The 16,870-nt window shown below is 50.6% G+C and overlaps 2 protein-coding genes across 2 annotated transcripts in view; one reads left to right on the top strand and one right to left on the bottom strand.

The window, feature by feature from the left end:
• Window positions 1-7,442: 7,442 nt before the first annotated feature.
• Window positions 7,443-9,378, top strand: ENHO (energy homeostasis associated). Its single transcript, XM_007968941.3, has 2 exons — window positions 7,443-7,663; window positions 8,564-9,378. The coding sequence occupies exon 2, from the start codon at window positions 8,725-8,727 to the stop codon at window positions 8,953-8,955; it is 231 nt and encodes a 76-aa protein (XP_007967132.1). The 5' UTR covers window positions 7,443-7,663; window positions 8,564-8,724; the 3' UTR covers window positions 8,956-9,378.
• Window positions 9,379-9,435: 57 nt separating this feature from the next.
• DNAI1 (dynein axonemal intermediate chain 1) overlaps window positions 9,436-16,870 on the bottom strand; it is a 65,207-nt gene continuing 57,772 nt past the window's right edge. The window contains exons 17-20 of the mRNA XM_073021741.1: window positions 16,289-16,437; window positions 16,092-16,191; window positions 13,067-13,252; window positions 9,436-9,762 (exon numbers count right to left, since the gene is read on the bottom strand). Of these exons, the coding sequence (XP_072877842.1) occupies window positions 9,664-9,762; window positions 13,067-13,252; window positions 16,092-16,191; window positions 16,289-16,437 (534 nt within the window). The 3' untranslated portion in view covers window positions 9,436-9,663. The remainder of the gene's footprint in view (window positions 9,763-13,066; window positions 13,253-16,091; window positions 16,192-16,288; window positions 16,438-16,870) is intronic.

Here is a 16,870-nt window from a genome sequence, read left to right as displayed (position 1 = left end):
TGATTCCATCCCACCAGTATTTAAACATTCCATGTCAGAAACATGTAAGAAATTATTTAAAATAAAAAAAACTTCCTCTGACTCCATGTCTTTCTGATCTATTCTCCTTCCTCCTAATTTTCATAGTCAATCCTCTTGAAAGAATCATCTATGTTGTATTTACTTTCTTCCTTTTTTTTCTTTTTTTTCTTTTTTCTTTTTAGACAGAGTCTCACTCTGTCACCCAGGCTGGAGTTCAGTGGCATGATCATGGCTCACTGCAGTCACCAACTCCTGGGCTCAGGTGCTCAGGCAATCCTCCCTCATCAGCTTTCTGGGTAGCTGGGATTACAGGTATGCACCATCACGCCTGGCTAATTTTTTTTTTTTTTTTTTTTTTTTGCAGTCAGGTTCTTGCTATGTTACCCAGGCTGGTATCAAACTCCTAGCCTCAAGTGATCCTCCAACCTCAGCCTTCCAAAGTGCTGGGATTACAGGCATGAGCCACCGCTCCCAGCCTATATCTACTTCTTACTCACTCTGGAAACCACTAAACTCTGGCTTTCACTACATGCCCCATTTCCATTTCCTACTGCCCACTGGAACTACTCCTTGTCAGGATAATCAAGAACCTCCTTATTCTTAAGTCCCACGGTCGCCTTTCTACAATAACTGCACCTGTCTTTGAAATTTTGGAGTAATGACCCCTTTCTTCCTTCTTGAACCTCTATCCTTTCTTGGCTTCCCTAAAATTATTGGTCTCCCCCAGTTTTTCTTCTACATCTCTGACATATCCTTCCTTATCTACTTTGCAGATTTATCTTTTCCCCTGCATCCATAAAAGTTAGCATGGTGGACTCCTTTATGTTATAGCTGGAAAGCATCCCCTTCTGGTGGGAACCACTCTTGTGGTTATCATGGAAGCCACGGTCTTATGACCTCCCCAACAGATGACTGGTACAGGGAATGGCATCTGTCCAAAGCCGGGCTGATGAGAGCAAGTCCTGAGGAACTATGGAACTGAAACTGAGAAGGATAAGCTGGAGCTGGAACTGAAAAAGAGCCAACATCTTCTTGGGTACCTGGGTTATAAGCTGCAAAGTTTGATAATTGTTAGGAGCTGGATTTATTATTATATAGACCAGAGAGGGAGGTTGAAGGATGAAGGAAGAGAGGGAAGGAGGGAGAGATCGAGAGGAAGAGAGAGAAAGAGAGAGAGAGAGGGAGAGAGAGGAAGCAAGCAGAAAGGCATGTAGATGAGCAGTAGAGAGTCCTGATGACATTCAGATTGCCAGATCCATTTGTTCCCAAGTTCCAGCCATATTCTTGCACTAGGACTCTATGAAATACTATAGTTTTCTGATAAATAATCCCCCTTTTGCCTAAACTAGTTCAAGTTAGGTTTCTTTGACTTGTAACAACACAGAAATCAGGTATCAGGACCAAAGTATTCTAAACGACAGAATTTAAAGTGAGGAACTAAGTTGAGATGTGTAGAGAGGCAGTAGGAATCTCCTAAAACCAGCCTGGGAACCTGGAAGTCCTTTTTCTGTTGTAGCAAAGCAATTAGGTGAACTAGCACCTGTTGTCTCTTGTGTCTTAGCTCATATGCCGACTGAAGCTGAAGCACTTGAAAATATGGTAATAGGCTGGGTGCAGTGGCTCACACCTTCTATTCCAGCACTTTGGGAGACCAAGACAGGTGGATGACTTGAGGTCAGGAGTTCCAGACCAACCTGGCCAGTATGTCGAAACCCCGTCTCTGCTAAAAATTTAAAAACTAGCCTGGCATGGTGATGGGCACCTGTAATCCCAGCTACTTGGGAGGGCTGAGGCAGGAGAATCACTTGAACCCAGGAGGCAGAGGTTGCAGCGAACCGAGATCACCCCACTTGCACTCCAGCTTGGGTGACAAAGTGAGACTGTCTCAAAAAACAAACAAACAAACAAACAAAAATGAAGAGAAAATACGGTAATAAAAAGTCAAGACAACAAAAATGAGTTATTCAAAATGGGTGGTCTGTGAGCAGTTAGGGGACAAGAGAGTAAGCATTTCACTTGGATAAGGAAATTTGTTTCAGCCTTGACCTCAGATTACTAGGAGTAAGATAATATGTGCCTTGCTGAATTTCAGGAGCTGGGTTATTTGCTGCTCTCTAATGTTAATACCCTGATTAGGAAACTGTGAGAGTCTAGCAATCAGGACTTACACTGGAAGATTTGGCATTGGAAAGCCCTTCTTGGTCCCCCCTTGCCAGGCAAATGTGATGGTGTCTCCCATTGTAAAGTGCATTGACTGGAATGGGCGAAGCAAGGGCATCTATTCCAGGGCAGGTGGAAGAAGAAAGGATCCCAGTCCTTCTAGTCCAGCCTATGATTTCCTATGAAGCCACAAGCCATAGTCAGAGGGACTAAAAAAGACTCCGACATAGAGCTAAAAAAGAGAAATTGCTCCAAAAGTGTGCTCAGGCCCTGAATCATCTTGGTTAACCTAGAGATTCTAGAAGCATGATTCTGTAAAATTCTGGTATTGATTATGGTAGTAGAAATGTATTCATGGATGTCCTTCACCTTTCATACAGTTTTTTTTAATATGGGAAAATTCCCATTTCAAAATCCAGCCTACTCAGTATAGAAGTCAGAACTGAAATTCACAGCATACCCTTGTTTACAGGGATGATACTTCACCCACGTGAGACTTCCATTTGGAAGTGAGAAAAATGAGTGAGAGAAACACTAAAGTTCACCAATATTTCTGGGTTTCCTCTCCTTCTGAGTACCAGGAAGACTGTACTTCCCCTGTCCCTTGATGTCAGGTATGGCTATGAGATTTGTTTTGATCAATGCAATGTGAGCAGAAGCCAGTGTATGCTTCTCCTCACTTTTTTCTCCTGCCACGGCAAACCCTGAAAGCTCATGTCAAGAAGGTCAAGAAGGCAGTATCATCACAAGATGGTGGAGACTCCAGAAGCCTGGATGTTTGAGTGGCTGCAGTGAGCAAGCCTTCCCCACCCGGCCTCCCACCCTGCCCCATGCTGGAACTATGGCATGAAGAAGAAATACATTTTTTCTTGTTTTAAGTCAGTAAGATTTGAAGGTTGTTTGTAACTACTGTGTTACCTAGCTAATCCTCATTGATATAGGTAGGAAGCAGGTTAGACACAGGGCTTCGATTTCTGCTGTTGCCAGTAGTAACACAAGTGTCCAGCTTTTGGGGGTGGTAGCGGCAACAGCAGTGGCTTCCCAGTAGTTGCAATATTGAGTTCCTGACACAGAAGGGCCATAGAGATTGTAAAACTGGCAGTCAAATTGAACTCTTGGTACTTAGTATTCGGAGTGGCAATGGCTGTGGTTTCCCCATCAGGTGTGTGGTATGATTTGGGTGTTGTTCCTAGGATCTTAGCCTCAAGTCCATTTCCCCAACCCTCCTAACAGTTTTGAGCTAAATAATCTTTTCTAACAAATCATTTTTCTGCTTTATCTGGAATGGATTCTATTATTTGTGAAAAAGAACCCTGACTGATAAAATTACTATATTTAATAATCTCAGATTCCATTGATTATAAGAGGTAAGTTACTGTATAAACGACTAAGAAAAAAGAGGGCCCAATGCAGTGGGTCTTGCCTTTAATACCAGCACAGTGGAGGCAGGTGGATCAGGAATTCCAAACCAGCCTGGCTAGCATGGTGAAACCCTGCCTTTACTAAAAAATACAAAAATTAGCCGGGCATGGTGGCACATGCCTGTAGTCCCAGCTACTTGGGAGGCTGAGGCAGGAGAATCGCTTGAACACGGGAGGCAGAGGTTGTGATGAGCCGAGATTGTGCCACTGCACTCCAGCCTGGGCAACAGAGCGAGACTCTGTCTCAAAAAAATAAATAAATAAAATAAAAAAGAAAAAAAAAAGAAGAAAGAGGCTAAAAAATGATTACATGCTATTAATTGTAAGACACATTCTGATTACATAGTTGTTTAAACTGGAAAAAAAAAGTGCACCTTAGAACCAATCCAACATGTTATTAGCAAATGGAATATCTCCAAATGAAATTGATAGGCAGCTGATTATGGTTTTAAAAGAACTGCATAACCTGTTGAGGGAAAAGCCCTTATCCAATCCTCCTAAGTGTAGAGCTCTGTGATTGTTCAATCCCAGGATAATCTGTAAAACACCACCAGAAGGTGTAGTGCTAATCAGTACAGTGCTGCACAGAGAAGTCCTCCATAATGGCCTTCTCAAAACACTGAATAAGGGATCTCTACCTTGTGGGCAAAACCTAAGGCAGCCAGATTGGCTGACCGAGAAACTCCACAGCCAAAGGAGCAAGTCAGCAGATGCCATGAGATTTGCTAATCCCATCATTTCATTATTATTCACGGCCAAAAAAATCTACAGTAGATGATGTTCTGGATTAGTGACCAATGCACAGTGCTTCCTTTTCACCCCATTTTATTCTCTATTTCTTCTATCTCTACATATCAGGACTTTTTCATAGGGGGAGTAGTTTAAAGATAGTTCAAAAGAAGTTAAAAGGTAGTGGGATTATTAGAAGCCACATTTCCTACCTCATGGAGACTTCACTAGAGCATGAAGGGACATTACCTGGAGAACCTATATCTGAAGAACAGTGAACCTATGCTATGATCTCCAGAAGCAGCAGCTGGGTGTGTCACTGAATTGTTCTCCATTGTAAAGAGGCGAATTTATTGGCATTTGTATCATAGGATGATTGGATTACGTAGATGAGGGCCTTTTTGGAATCATGTAATAGGAAATAATGTGTATGTGTTGGGCAAACAAAGGGTGGACTGTATGGACATCTGCCATTTTGCTTCTTATGATGCTCCTTCCCCTGGAAACCACCACCTCCACCTCCTCACTACCCATAGGGTTATCATGTTAATCAATTTGATCTTTGATCTTCATCCCTTGACTACCATTGATTAGTCCAGAGGTAAGCATCTAAGTTGAATCAAAATATTTCCTGAAAAATTTGCAAACAAAAAAAAAAAGAGAAGAAGGAAGGAAGGGAGGGAGGGAGGGGACGAGGAGGAGCTGGCAGGAGCAGCAGCAGCAGCCAGTCTCTTTGGATGCCTACACAACAAACTTTAAAATTTTAGAATTGTCTGAAGTCCCGTTTGTTACCATGTGGACTAGAAGAACATTGGAAGTCAGTCTGGGGATGGGGAGGACAGGGACTTGGGGCAGGGGAGGGAAATGGAGGCAGGCAGAAAGTAACAGCATTGAGAGGTGGAGAGAGAACTCTTCTGGGTGACTTTTGATCTCTCAGTTTCAGTTGTTCCTGAGTCATCCTTGCCCTTAGGTTTCAGTATCTGATTATAAATTTATCTTTTTGCTTAAACTAATTCTCACTCTCCCTGGGTGAGCTCATCTATTTTTCTCATTTAACTACCACTCTTTTGCTGATAACTCACAAAATATTATCTTTAGTCTAGACCTCTTCTCCTGAACCTGTGTATTCAGTAAATGGCATCACAGTATTCCTAGTCAGTAACCTGGGAGTTATCCCAGACTTTTCCTTCCTGCTTACCTCTCCTATCCTCTAGGTCTCTAAGTCCCACCAACAGCAGCTCCCAAATACTCTCAATGCTCTCCTTTTCTCTCACAACTTTCCCCCTCCATCATTTCAGTCCCTCATCATTAATCCTTGCCTTCACTCTCAAATGCTTTCAAGCCCCCATTCCACACCATAGCCCAAATCATCCTACTAATTTCTGGATATGATCACATTACTCTTCTGCTCAAAAATTCTTCAGTGGCTCCCCACTGTTTTCAGGATAAAATCTGAACTCCTGCAGCTGGGTCACAAAATTCGCTCACATTACACTCAGATGTGCAATGATTTAAGTCTCCTCTGTTTCCTATAACTAGTCTGATCTTTCTCACAATGCCCTCACCCTGCTGGGTAATGGGCAGTGGTGGGGAGCTAAAAGTAATCCACTCTGGTAAACTCTATAGGATCCAATAATTTATTTTAGACAGTCTCTAAGTACTTCAGTAGCTTTGGATGACTCAGTCTTCCCTTCTTTTCAAGATAGCATTCTGGATTTATAGGGGTCTTATGTGAATTTCATGGCACTGGATTGGGGGAAGGGGCCTCTTAGTCACATGGTCCTGGGGGTTGTGTCAGCTGGCATTTGCTGAGATGTGGTCGATCTGGCATAAGTTAATGAATAACAACCCTGAGAGGTAGCTATTATTACAACCATTTTACAGATGAGGAAGCTGAGGCTAAGAGAGATTAACTTGCTCAAGATCACAAAGTTAGTAAGTGAACCAGGAATCAATACCGTCCCCATTACCGTAGGCACTTAGGTAAATGAGTCTAGGATTCCAGAGAGAAGTTAAAGCTAGACTTGGGAGCACTGGGAGACTTCATGATATAGCTTCAGGGATGTGATCCTCCAAGGAGAGCATGTAAAGCGGGATGAGAAGAAGGCCCGGATCAGAATAGATGACAATCACTGGCCTGTGAAGGTCAGGGAGGACAAGGTCTACCTCACTGCTCCTGTCCAAGCTATCTTCTTCTTAGGGGAACTTTTAGGATGGCGAGGCAGCACTTCCACCATGCCTGCACCTATTCCAGCCAGGGCGTAACCATCGCTCAGGACACTCCATTTCTGTCCCAGGCTCCCCAACAGCCTGGCGGCAAGCCTGCGACCAACACTGGGTAGGAACTCAGTAAATGTGTCCAAAGAACCTGTGTTGCCAGAGATTTTCACACTTCTTAGGGCCAGGGAACCTGGGGCCCTCTAAAGTAGGAATGCAGAGTCCACACCCAGGTGGCAGAGGGAAGTGCGAGACTGCACTATAGGCGGTTCCCTAGGTGAGGAGGTTCAGTCTCCTGCCAGGTGTAGGGACGCGGGGCCTTCCTCCGATGACGGGCTTAGAGACCTCTCCCAGATACAGAGAGATGGTTTCCTCAGATGTGGAAATGCAGAGGCCTTGGCCTTTCTCGGATGTGGGGTGTACAACCCTTCTAGGTGTAGAAGGTGCAAGAAATCCCTACAAGAGGTTAGGCCTCGCCCCCTCCCCACCCCATCCCCTCTCCCGGGAAACATCCAGGGCCAGCTACTCCTTCGGCCCTCCTCCCGCCCGGCGCCAGCCCGAGAGGCGGGCTGGTCTCCACCCCAGCGCACCACCAATGGTGCGGGAACCGGGGCTCGGCCCGCCAATTGAGTGGCGGCAGCGGCGCGGGGATGGCTCCGCCCCCGGGCCGCAGGCCGCCGGCCTTCAAAGAGGCGGGGCTCTTAGCTGTTTTTGCTGGCGGCCGAGCCCGGCCGAGCCCAGCCGAACGTAGCCGAGCTCAGCCGAGCCCAGCCGAACGCAGCCGAGCTCAGCCGAACCCCGCGCAGCTCCCGCCGCCGCCGCCCGAGCGCTGCCGAGCGAGCGAGCAGCCGCGGCCGCGGAGGAGGTGCGGCCCCAAGGGGAGGAGGCGCCCGCTCGCCGCAGACCGCCCGCGGCAGAGGCCGCCCCGGTCGCGCCGCGGCGGGAGCGGCCGGCGGAGGCTGCGCGGCCGAGGGGGAGGGCCGGGGGAGCGGACGTCGCCTTTGCTGGTCTCCCACCTCCCGCCGCCCCCCGCCCGCAGGCTCCCGAGCCTTAGTCGGCGCCGAGCATCCCGCTGCCCCGGACCCTCCCGCGGGCGCGCACCAGGCTCAACTCAGGTAAGAAGGGCCTCCCGCCACAGGCACGGGGGCCAAGAACATGCGACCCGAAGATGGAGATAAAGAGACAGAGACACACTGCCGCGGAGAGAGACGAACACAAAGACAGAGACACGGGAACCACCAAAAAGACCCCACGGAGAAGGGGAGAGGGATACGTCCATGGGAACAGAGGGGGATACAGCCTGGAAGAGAGAGACGGAGAGACACAGAGACTGATGTAGAGATACACAGAGACACACTGGTAGAGAAACGAGACAGAGGAGACACACTTAGAGATGGGGACACACGGAGAGGCAGCCTCACACACACAGAGGTGGGTGTGCAGAGGCACAGGCACACATCCAACGGAGGGACAGTGAGACATCAGACACACACACCTGACCCAGAGAGAGCCCCACATAGAGGCACAGAGCCTGCACATGCCTGCCAAGGCCTCCACAAAGTTCCCTCTGTGCAAGCTGGCGCCTCTGGAGGTCTCCTGGTCGGGCTGGCTGGAGTCCTGGGAGAGAGGAGGCGCCCAGGCCACACCAGAGCTGCTTACAACCCCCATCCTCTTGGGCGGAGGGCTGCCTGGATCCCACCTACCAACAGAGGGCTTTTGAGGGCTGCAAGCTTGGTGGGTAGGGCCAGGGCATGCCCTACGTCTAAGGAGAATGAGATGACGGCTGCCTACTTCAGCTTCCCCACGCTGGCTACACACTCATTCAGGTGCCCAGAACCAGGCCTGCGGATGGGGGTGCTGGCTCTGTGGGGTATTTAAGCCTGTTGGGACCCAAGGTCTTTCACCAGGGAGGCCAGAAATGTGGGAGGGAGGCTGTCTTCCCTACCTCTCTCCTCCTAGGCCTCACCCCACTCTGCCTCCTCACTACCCTCTCCTTTACTCTGTACCTCCAACAGGCTCAGGACTGCAGGTAGACATCTCCACTGCCCAGGAATCACTGAACGTGCAGACAGCACAGCCTCCTCGGACGGCCGGCCATACCAGAGTCCTGCCTCGGCATGGGCCTCGCCATCGAGGCAGCTCCACTGTCTGTGCTGGTCTGAGGGTGCTGCCCGTCATGGGGGCAGCCATCTCCCAGGGGGCCCTCATCGCCATCGTCTGCAACGGTCTCGTAGGCTTCTTGCTGCTGCTGCTCTGGGTCATCCTCTGCTGGGCCTGCCATTCTCGCTCTGCTGACGTTGACTCTCTTTCTGATTCAAGTCCCAACTCCAGCCCTGGCCCCTGTCCTGAGAAGGCCCCACCACCCCAGAAGCCCAGCCATGAAGGCAGCTACCTGCTGCAGCCCTGAAGGCCCCTGGCCTATCCTGGAGCCCAGGACCTAAGTCCACCTCACCTAGAGCCTGGAATTAGGATCCCAGAGTTCAGCCAGCCTGGGGTCCAGAACTCAAGAGTCTGCCTGCTTGGAGCTGGACCCAGTGGCCTAGAGTCTAGCAAGCCTGGCTCCAATAGGAGCTCAGTGGCCCTAAGGTGATGGGCCTGGGGTGGAGGCTTATGAGTTGGTGCTAGAGCCAGGGCCATCTGGACTATGCTCCATTCCAAGGGCCAAGGGTCAGGGGCTGGGTCCACTCTTTCCCTAGGCTGAGCACCTCTAGGCCCTGTAGGTTGGGGAAGCAAACTGGAACCCATGGCAATAATAGGAGGGTGTCCAGGCTGGGCCCCTCCCCTGGTCCTCCCACTGTTTGCTGGATAATAAATGGAACTATGGCTCTACCCTGAGATTTTCTTCTCTTCCTGAGGGTCCCGTGGTAGCAAAATTAAAGCTGTGGGGTGGGTTTCTAGACAAGTTTATTTGTGCAAAGTTAGAGGGGTAATGGTGGCTGAAGACCAAGTTCTGGAGTAAGGTGCTGGGACCTTAAGTAGCAGAATAAGAAGGGAAGATGCTGGGACCTGATCAGGAGTGGGGTCACATGCTGGGTGCTCAGGCTGGACTGGGTACCAGGGTCAAGCCCTAGGAGTATTGGATTCAAGCGATGGGACAGAGGCTGAGGCTGGGCCCTCAGGTCTTGATTTTCACTTCCCTCACCAGGTTCAGCAGTTTGTCCAGTTTCGCAATCTCCACAGCTGGGCCCTTCTGCACCTCCTGCCCCTTCTTTTCCTGAGGAGAGGGAAAGTATGCGTGGGGGAGGAATGGTGGGTCCCCCATCTCCGGGTCCCAGCACCACCTCCTCTGCCCAGCCTGTCCAGCTGTGCCCTACCCCTCCCCTGCCCAATGAATTTTGGATCCCTGCCTCCCGTCTCCCTGACATGATCATTCCCCAACTCAGGTTAGGTGACACAGGGGCTCAGCTGACAGCCTGCAAAAAGGAGTCCAGCTCTGGCTTGGACATGGGGTCTCGATGCTTGTGGGAGTGGGAAAAAGCATCCATTTCCTGAACCTCAGGGGAACAGCCTTCCAGGTCAGGGAGATCCAGCTCTGTGAAGGCGGGGGGCTGACTGCTGGCACCATCCTTACCATGGGAAGGTCCCTGGCCCAGTCCTATCGAGGAGCTAATGGGTATGTGTTTGGGGAGGGAGGGGCTGTGGACAGAGCCTCAGGGGCCCTCACCTAGTCCTCTCACCTGATGCCTTCAGGTCAGGTTGGCAGTGGGTGCCATTTGGGGCGAGACCTGCTGTGTCAGACATACCCAGGATTGGGAAGAGTGTCAAAAGACCCATAAGGGCAGAGGGAATAGTCCATGTGACTCCAGGTGTTGTTGGCTGAGGCTGTCCCTTAGAAGACCAGATGCTGAGTTTATGACCCATCACCCTGCCTGCAAAGCACTCTAATTCTTCCATTATGAGTTGGACACTGGAGTGCCACCCACAGGTCCCGAGAACTCCTTGGCAGATCAGCACCAGTCCCACCCTCCCTACTGTCCAGGCTGGGGGGTGAGGGCTACGCTGGGGCAGGCTGGGCAGTTGCCATTTCCCCATTTCCTGCCTTCGCTCTGCTTCTGGGCCCCCATCCTCTCAGCCATCTGTGCCCACTGCTCACTGACACCTACCCCAGCCTTGCCTTGGTCTGGCCAGGGCTGTAAAGGGGATGGGGCAGGGGTGAGTGCAGGGCCAATAGGCCCCTCCCTGGCTCCCTTTTGGCTGCTGACACCATGTGGAGCTCAGATTTCCCCCTGGTGTGACGCAGTACCTGCTCCCAAATTTTCTCCCCTATCCCCTTGCAGCTCAGTGCCTTTTTGCCACTACCTAGCTCACCTCTACCCTCTCCAAGCAGAGGACAAAAAGCTCTTTTTCTCTCTCTTTCCTCTCTCCTTCCTAAATTAAACTTGGGTTCTCTTCTTGGCTTCACCCCATCCCCCGGGAGTTAGGGGACCTGGTTTTAGTTGCAGCTCTGTCATTAACTCCCTATATGACTTTGGGCAAGGCCTTTGCCTTTCTGAGCTTCAGTTTCCCATCGAAACTGAAGACAGTCTTTGGCCTTGGACACTTTGCGCTCTTGACACCCATCATGGGAACTCCCTGGGCAGGGAGGTCCAGACCTTTGTGGGGAAGTCCTGTGGAAAGGGCAGGGAGTCTGCAGCTCACAGAGGAAGGGCAGTAGGGATACCCAGAGGATTTTGTTTTGCATGAATCACTTGACTGATAGGGTCAGATGGCAATTTCACGGGAACTTCTAATCCATTCAAGTACCCACCAACCCCCACCCATCCCTGCTCAGGTCCTCAGAGACATAGGCCCCCAGATACACAGAACCCAGCTCTCCCAGCCATGACTGACCCTTCTCTGAGGAGAACTGAAACTGTGGGAGATCCTTACCTCCCTGATCAGAGTGGGCAGGGCAGGCTCCCACCCATGTCTACCACCCTCATGGTGTCATGGCTGTGCTCCTCCCCCTAACAATGACCATCATCCCTCCTGGAGGGTTGTCCAACTCTGCCAGCTTCAACCTGGGTCTCTCTCCTCAGAAAATTAAGAACACATTTTATCTATTCCACAAATTATGCTGCCTCCTTCCTCTTCCTTGAGGCCAACTAGCTTGGCTCAGTAAAGAGATTCAGACCACGCCTGACTCCCTCCCTCCCCTCAAGCCCACCGCAGCCTCTGGGCCACAGCTGCAGGCGCTTAGCAGCCTTCTGAGTATTTATAGCCAAGTCCGCCCCCTCCCTCAGCTGGCTACAATTACAGGGCCGGCCACACTCCCAGCCCCTGCCTCCCTGGCCATGGTGGGGAACAGACCAAGCCAGCACCAGAGGGATGGTGCAGCAGTCCCTTCCTTGGTAGGAGCACAGTGCAGGGAAGTCAGTGGTCGAAAGACACAGGCCACTGCCTCAAACTTCAGTAAATGCCTCAAATTGCCAGGAGGGATGGTCATCAGGGCAAGCTGGCCCAGTCCTGATCCTGGCCCAGAACCTGGCAAAAAGCAAAGAGCCATCTCTACTCTTAGCACACAAATGGGCAGGACTGAGCTCTGGGTTCTTTTGTTTGTTTGTTTTTTGAGACGGAGTCTCACTCTGTTGCCCAGGCAGGCTGGAGTGCAGTGGCGCGATCTCGGCTCAATGCAAGCTCCGCCTCCCAGGTTCACGCCGTTCTCCTGCCTCAGCCTCCCGAGTAGCTGGGACTACAGGCGCCCGCCACCACATCCGGTCAATTTTTTGTAATTTTAGTAGAGACGGGGTTTCACCGTGTTTGCCAGGATGGTCTTGATCTCCTGACCTGGTGATCCGCCTGCCTCGGCCTCCCAAAGTACTGGGATTACAGGCGTGAGCCACCGCGCCCAGCCCCGGCTCTGGGTTCTTGGGCTCAGGATTCTAAGGCCTGGGCTGCAAAGCCCGGGTTCATAAGTCTGGATCTGGACTCAGATCTAGACTTTAAAGTCATTGCTCTGGGCTCCAGACCTGTATTTGGGGTCCTTAGGCTCTGGGCAGGGTCTCCTCATCACTGGAGACCCTAGAAACAGGAACCAGAGCTCAGAAGGAGGGCTGCATAGCTGCTGACCTAGCTACCCTCCTCACAGCTCATTTCCTTCCTTTCTGTGTAGACCCACAGCTCCCAGCTCAGGGACCACTGGGGTTGAAGCCCTGTGAAAGCCCAGCCAATGAGGCAGTGGCTCAGCCCCAAGCCCCCCGCCTGGGTGACCTGTCCTACCCACAGCATTTCCACTGGGAAGAAATCAATGATATCTCCACATTTGCCTCCGCAGGCTTCAGATCCACCTGCTCACTGGATATCTCCACCTGGGAGAGTCACGTGGGGCCCCACAGGTAACTCAAATGCAGCATGTCAAACTGCTATTTTCTCACAAACCTCCTGCTTCTACTGTGAGCCTCATTCAGGCAATGACACCATCCTTACCCTGAGTCTCCCAAGCCAGAAACTGGGGGGTCACCCCGGCTCCTCCCTTCTGTCATCCCCACCCTCCTGGAGACTTTATCTCTTGCAGCAGCCCAAAGTCCCAGAGCCTGTACCTTTGGCATCTTGCGCAAATTGGGTGAGAGCTTGAGGCAGATGATGTGCCCACGGTCATCGCCCACAATGATGATGGGGTGGATGGGATTGAACTGCAAGTGGGTGATCTTGTTCTTCTTTTTGGCCGCCACAGGCTGGTTGCAGATGGCCTCATATTTGTTGATGGCCAAGTCAAACACGTGGGCCTGTGAAGAGGTCGGTGTCAGCACACTCAGGGGTAAGAGGCCTGTCTTCCACCTCAGAGGAATCAGTCCCTGGACTTTCTGGGGAAAGACTATAGAAGGCTAATGGCTACAGCACACTGGAGCTGGAGGTGGAGGGAGGGGGAATTCTGTGTCTCTGTCTGTTTTTCCTATGGTTGAAAGAGTGAGAATAAAAAAGTTTAGGAGAAATTTTAAATCTATGGAGAATTAATAATAGCAGCTACAGGCTGGGAGTGGTGGCTCACTGATGCCTGTAATCCCAGCACTTTGGGAGGCCAAGGTGGGTGGATCACCTGAGGTCAGGAGTTCGAGACCAGGCTGGCCAACATGGTGAAACCCTGTCTCTATCAGAAATACAAAAAATTAGCTGAGCATGGTGGCCCATGCCTGTAGTTCCAGCTACTAGGGAGGCTGAGATGGGAGAATCACTTGAACCTGGGAGGCAGAGGTTACAGTGAGCCAAGATGGAGCCACTGTACTCCAGCCTGGGCAACAGTGAGATCTTGTCTCAAAAAAAAGAAAGAAAAAAGAAAAGAAAATAGCAGCTACCATTTGTTGAACACTTACTATGTACTGGACTCTGGGCAAGCACATCACACGGTTGCATCATCTCATTATGCTCTTCACAACCACTCTACAAGGTAGTTCTGTCACTATCTTCATTTTATAACAGAGGAGTTAGAGGCTAACTTACTAGTAAGTGGCAGAGCCAGGGCTTACACCACTTAATATATGTAAAGTGCAAAGGCAGTGCTTGACATACCAGTGCTCAATCAATGTTGGATGCTACCTTCACCATACCCTTAGACCAAACAGCTACCAACTCTCGCCTGGACAACTGTGGCAGCCTCTTAACTGGTCTCCCCACTTCCACTCTTGCCTTGCTACAATCCATCCTCCATACAGTGGCAGGCTTACCTTTAAAACACTTAAAATCCTTCCACAGTCTCCCTTGGCACTATAAATAAAATCCAGATCCCTCATTCTAGCCCACCTCCCCACTCTCACCTCATGTTCTCGCCCCTTGCTATACCCTAGCCACACTTGCCTTCCTGTTCCTTAAACCCCAAGCTGGTTCCCACCTCAGGGCGTCTGCCCCAGCTGCTCCCTCACCATGGGCTGCTCCCCTGCCGTATCTCCACATGGCTGCCTCCTTCTTGCTAGTGAACTCTCAGCGGGAGTGTCACCTCTTCAAAGAAGCCTTTCCTGACCGCTGTATCCAAGAGACCACCCAGTCCTTTTCTTCTTTTTTTTTTTTTTTTTTTTTTGAGACGGAGTCTGGCTCTGTCGCCCAGGCTGGAGTGCAGTGGCCGGATCTCAGCTCACTGCAAGCTCCGCCTCCCGGGTTTACGCCATTCTCCTGCCTCAGCCTCCCGAGTAGCTGGGACTACAGGCGCCGCCACCACGCCCGGCTAGTTTTTTGTATTTTTTAGTAGAGACAGGGTTTCACTGTGTTAGCCAGGATGGTCTCGATCTCCTGACCTCGTGATCCGCCCGTCTTGGCCTCCCAAAGTGCTGGGATTACAGGCTTGAGCCACCGCGCCCGGCCCAGTCCTTTTCTTTTATCTCTTTCTTTTTCGTTGCCTGGTCTCTATGAACCTATCTTTCTTCTGTTAATATAACAACTTTATTGAGATATAATTCACGTAACTATAAAATTCACTCATGTAAAGTATGAAATTCTTGGTGTTAGTATATTCACAGTTATGCAACCTTCGCTACAAGCGATTTTAGAACATTTTCACCACCCTAGGCCACACAAATTGACTTTCCATCTCTACACATTTGCCTGTTTTGGATGTATTATATAAATGGAATTATACAGTATGTGATCTTTTGTGACTGGCTTTTTACACTAAGCATGTTGTCAAGGTTCCTCTATGTTGTAGCATGTATCAGCACGTCATTCTTTGTCCTTGCTGACATAATCCCCAAGGAGAGACTATATTTTGTTTATCCATTCAGCAGTTGATGGACACTGGGCTGTTGCCACTCTTACTGTTATGAGTAATGCTGCCATGAACATTTATGTTTACGTATTACAGGTTTTTATTAATAATTCTCTGCCTAGCACTTAACACTGGGAATTTTGTTGTTGCTCTTTGTATCTTTCCCTTCACTAGAACATAAGCTCCACAAGAGCAGGTATCTAAGTCCAGCCTGGAGCTGGGCACCGTCGTTGGCCCTTAGTAGTCATCTCTTCCAAGAAGAGATGACTGATGGACTTGAGGATGGTGCCTTCGTCGCTGCATTCTTTCCTTGGGGCAGCCAGTGCTTCTCAGTTTGTATCAAAGCCCATAGGGAAAACGGGTTTGCATCCAAGAATATGCTCACAAGATATTTGTTTCTGAGCTCTCACCAATTCTCAGTGTTGAATAGCCCCCTCCCATTCCACCCCACTGAAGTTGCCTCAGAATCAGCTTGCACACTTCCAGGGATGGAGACTTCACTACCTTATAGACACTATTCAGTCACTGATTAACTCTGGCTCATACATTTTTCCTTAGATGGAACCGGGTCCTGCTACCCTGCAGCTCCCCACCATAGAGCAGAGGAAATAACTGCTTGATGGCATCTCATCCCCCAGGTGATGTTCTCCTCCAAGGTGAACAGCCCTGTTCCCTCCCTGAGGCCTCATGGGATGAATGATTCCTCTTTCAGCTGTACCCTGGATCGCTTGCCCCTTGAGAATACATAGTCCTTATGTCCCACCTTCTCCTTCCTGACCTAGGCATGGGGTGGGTTGTCCATCAGGAAGGCCCTGAGCTACCACACCTGATCTCCAGTAGGGACTCAGTGAGGTCAGGACACTGGCACTCACCTTCCCATCTGTGGTGACTGCTGCGAACACAGTAGAAGAGTATGGTGCCCAGGCCACATCACCCACGGCTGAGTTCAGGTCATAGATGAACATCGGGGTCCTGCAGAGGTGGAGGGTGGAAAGCCCATGGCACAGAGGGCTCACAGTGCCATAGCCCAGGGGAGGGCCCAGGACAGGGCCAGGAACAGGCCCCTCACTTGATGGTGTGGTCCCAGATCTTCACTGTCCAGTCGGAGCTGCAGGACATGAAGACCTTGGTGTGGTATGGGTTCCAGGACACAGCGTCCACTGCCATGTTGTGGGCATCATAGGTGTCGAGGAATTGGCTGGAGTAGGATTTAGAGCACTGGTGTGGGAGGGAACAGGGGTCAGAAGTGAGAGAAAGGTCAGCAGCCACCACTTCCCTGGGGGCCTGGAGGATCAGCGCCTTAGACTCCTCTCCTGTCCTTACACCACATCGCATCCCAGCTGAACTGGGGCCAAGCTCCTGGCTGCCCTTCCCACCCTCAGCACACCCTGGGGGAAAGGAAGGGCTTGAGGGTCTGGGGGTTCAGGATGGGCAGGGGAGCCTTCCTGCAGGATGAAGGAAAGGGCTGTAGTGCCCTGACCCCAGAGGATTCCAGGCCAGACAGAAAAAGCCTTCTCTCCTTAAGAGAGGGCAGAGCAGGTCTTAGGCCCTGGGTGAGGTGTGGTCTGGCATTCATCCAGGCCAAGGCCTGTGGACAGACAGAGCCCTGGGTCCACCTGCAGCCCAGACATCATCCTTGCAACAGTGATAA

The sequence above is a fragment of the Chlorocebus sabaeus genome, chromosome 12 (genome assembly GCF_047675955.1).
Source record: "Chlorocebus sabaeus isolate Y175 chromosome 12, mChlSab1.0.hap1, whole genome shotgun sequence".
NCBI lineage: Eukaryota > Metazoa > Chordata > Mammalia > Primates > Cercopithecidae > Chlorocebus > Chlorocebus sabaeus.
The sequence above is the reverse complement of the archived record's forward strand: the minus strand, read 5'-3'. Positions and strand labels throughout refer to the sequence as shown.

Bases quoted from the DNA above. Each gene is read 5' to 3' on its own strand.
- ENHO (XM_007968941.3), top strand. From the start codon at position 8,725: ATGGGGGCAGCCATCTCCCAGGGGGCCCTCATCGCCATCGTCTGCAAC.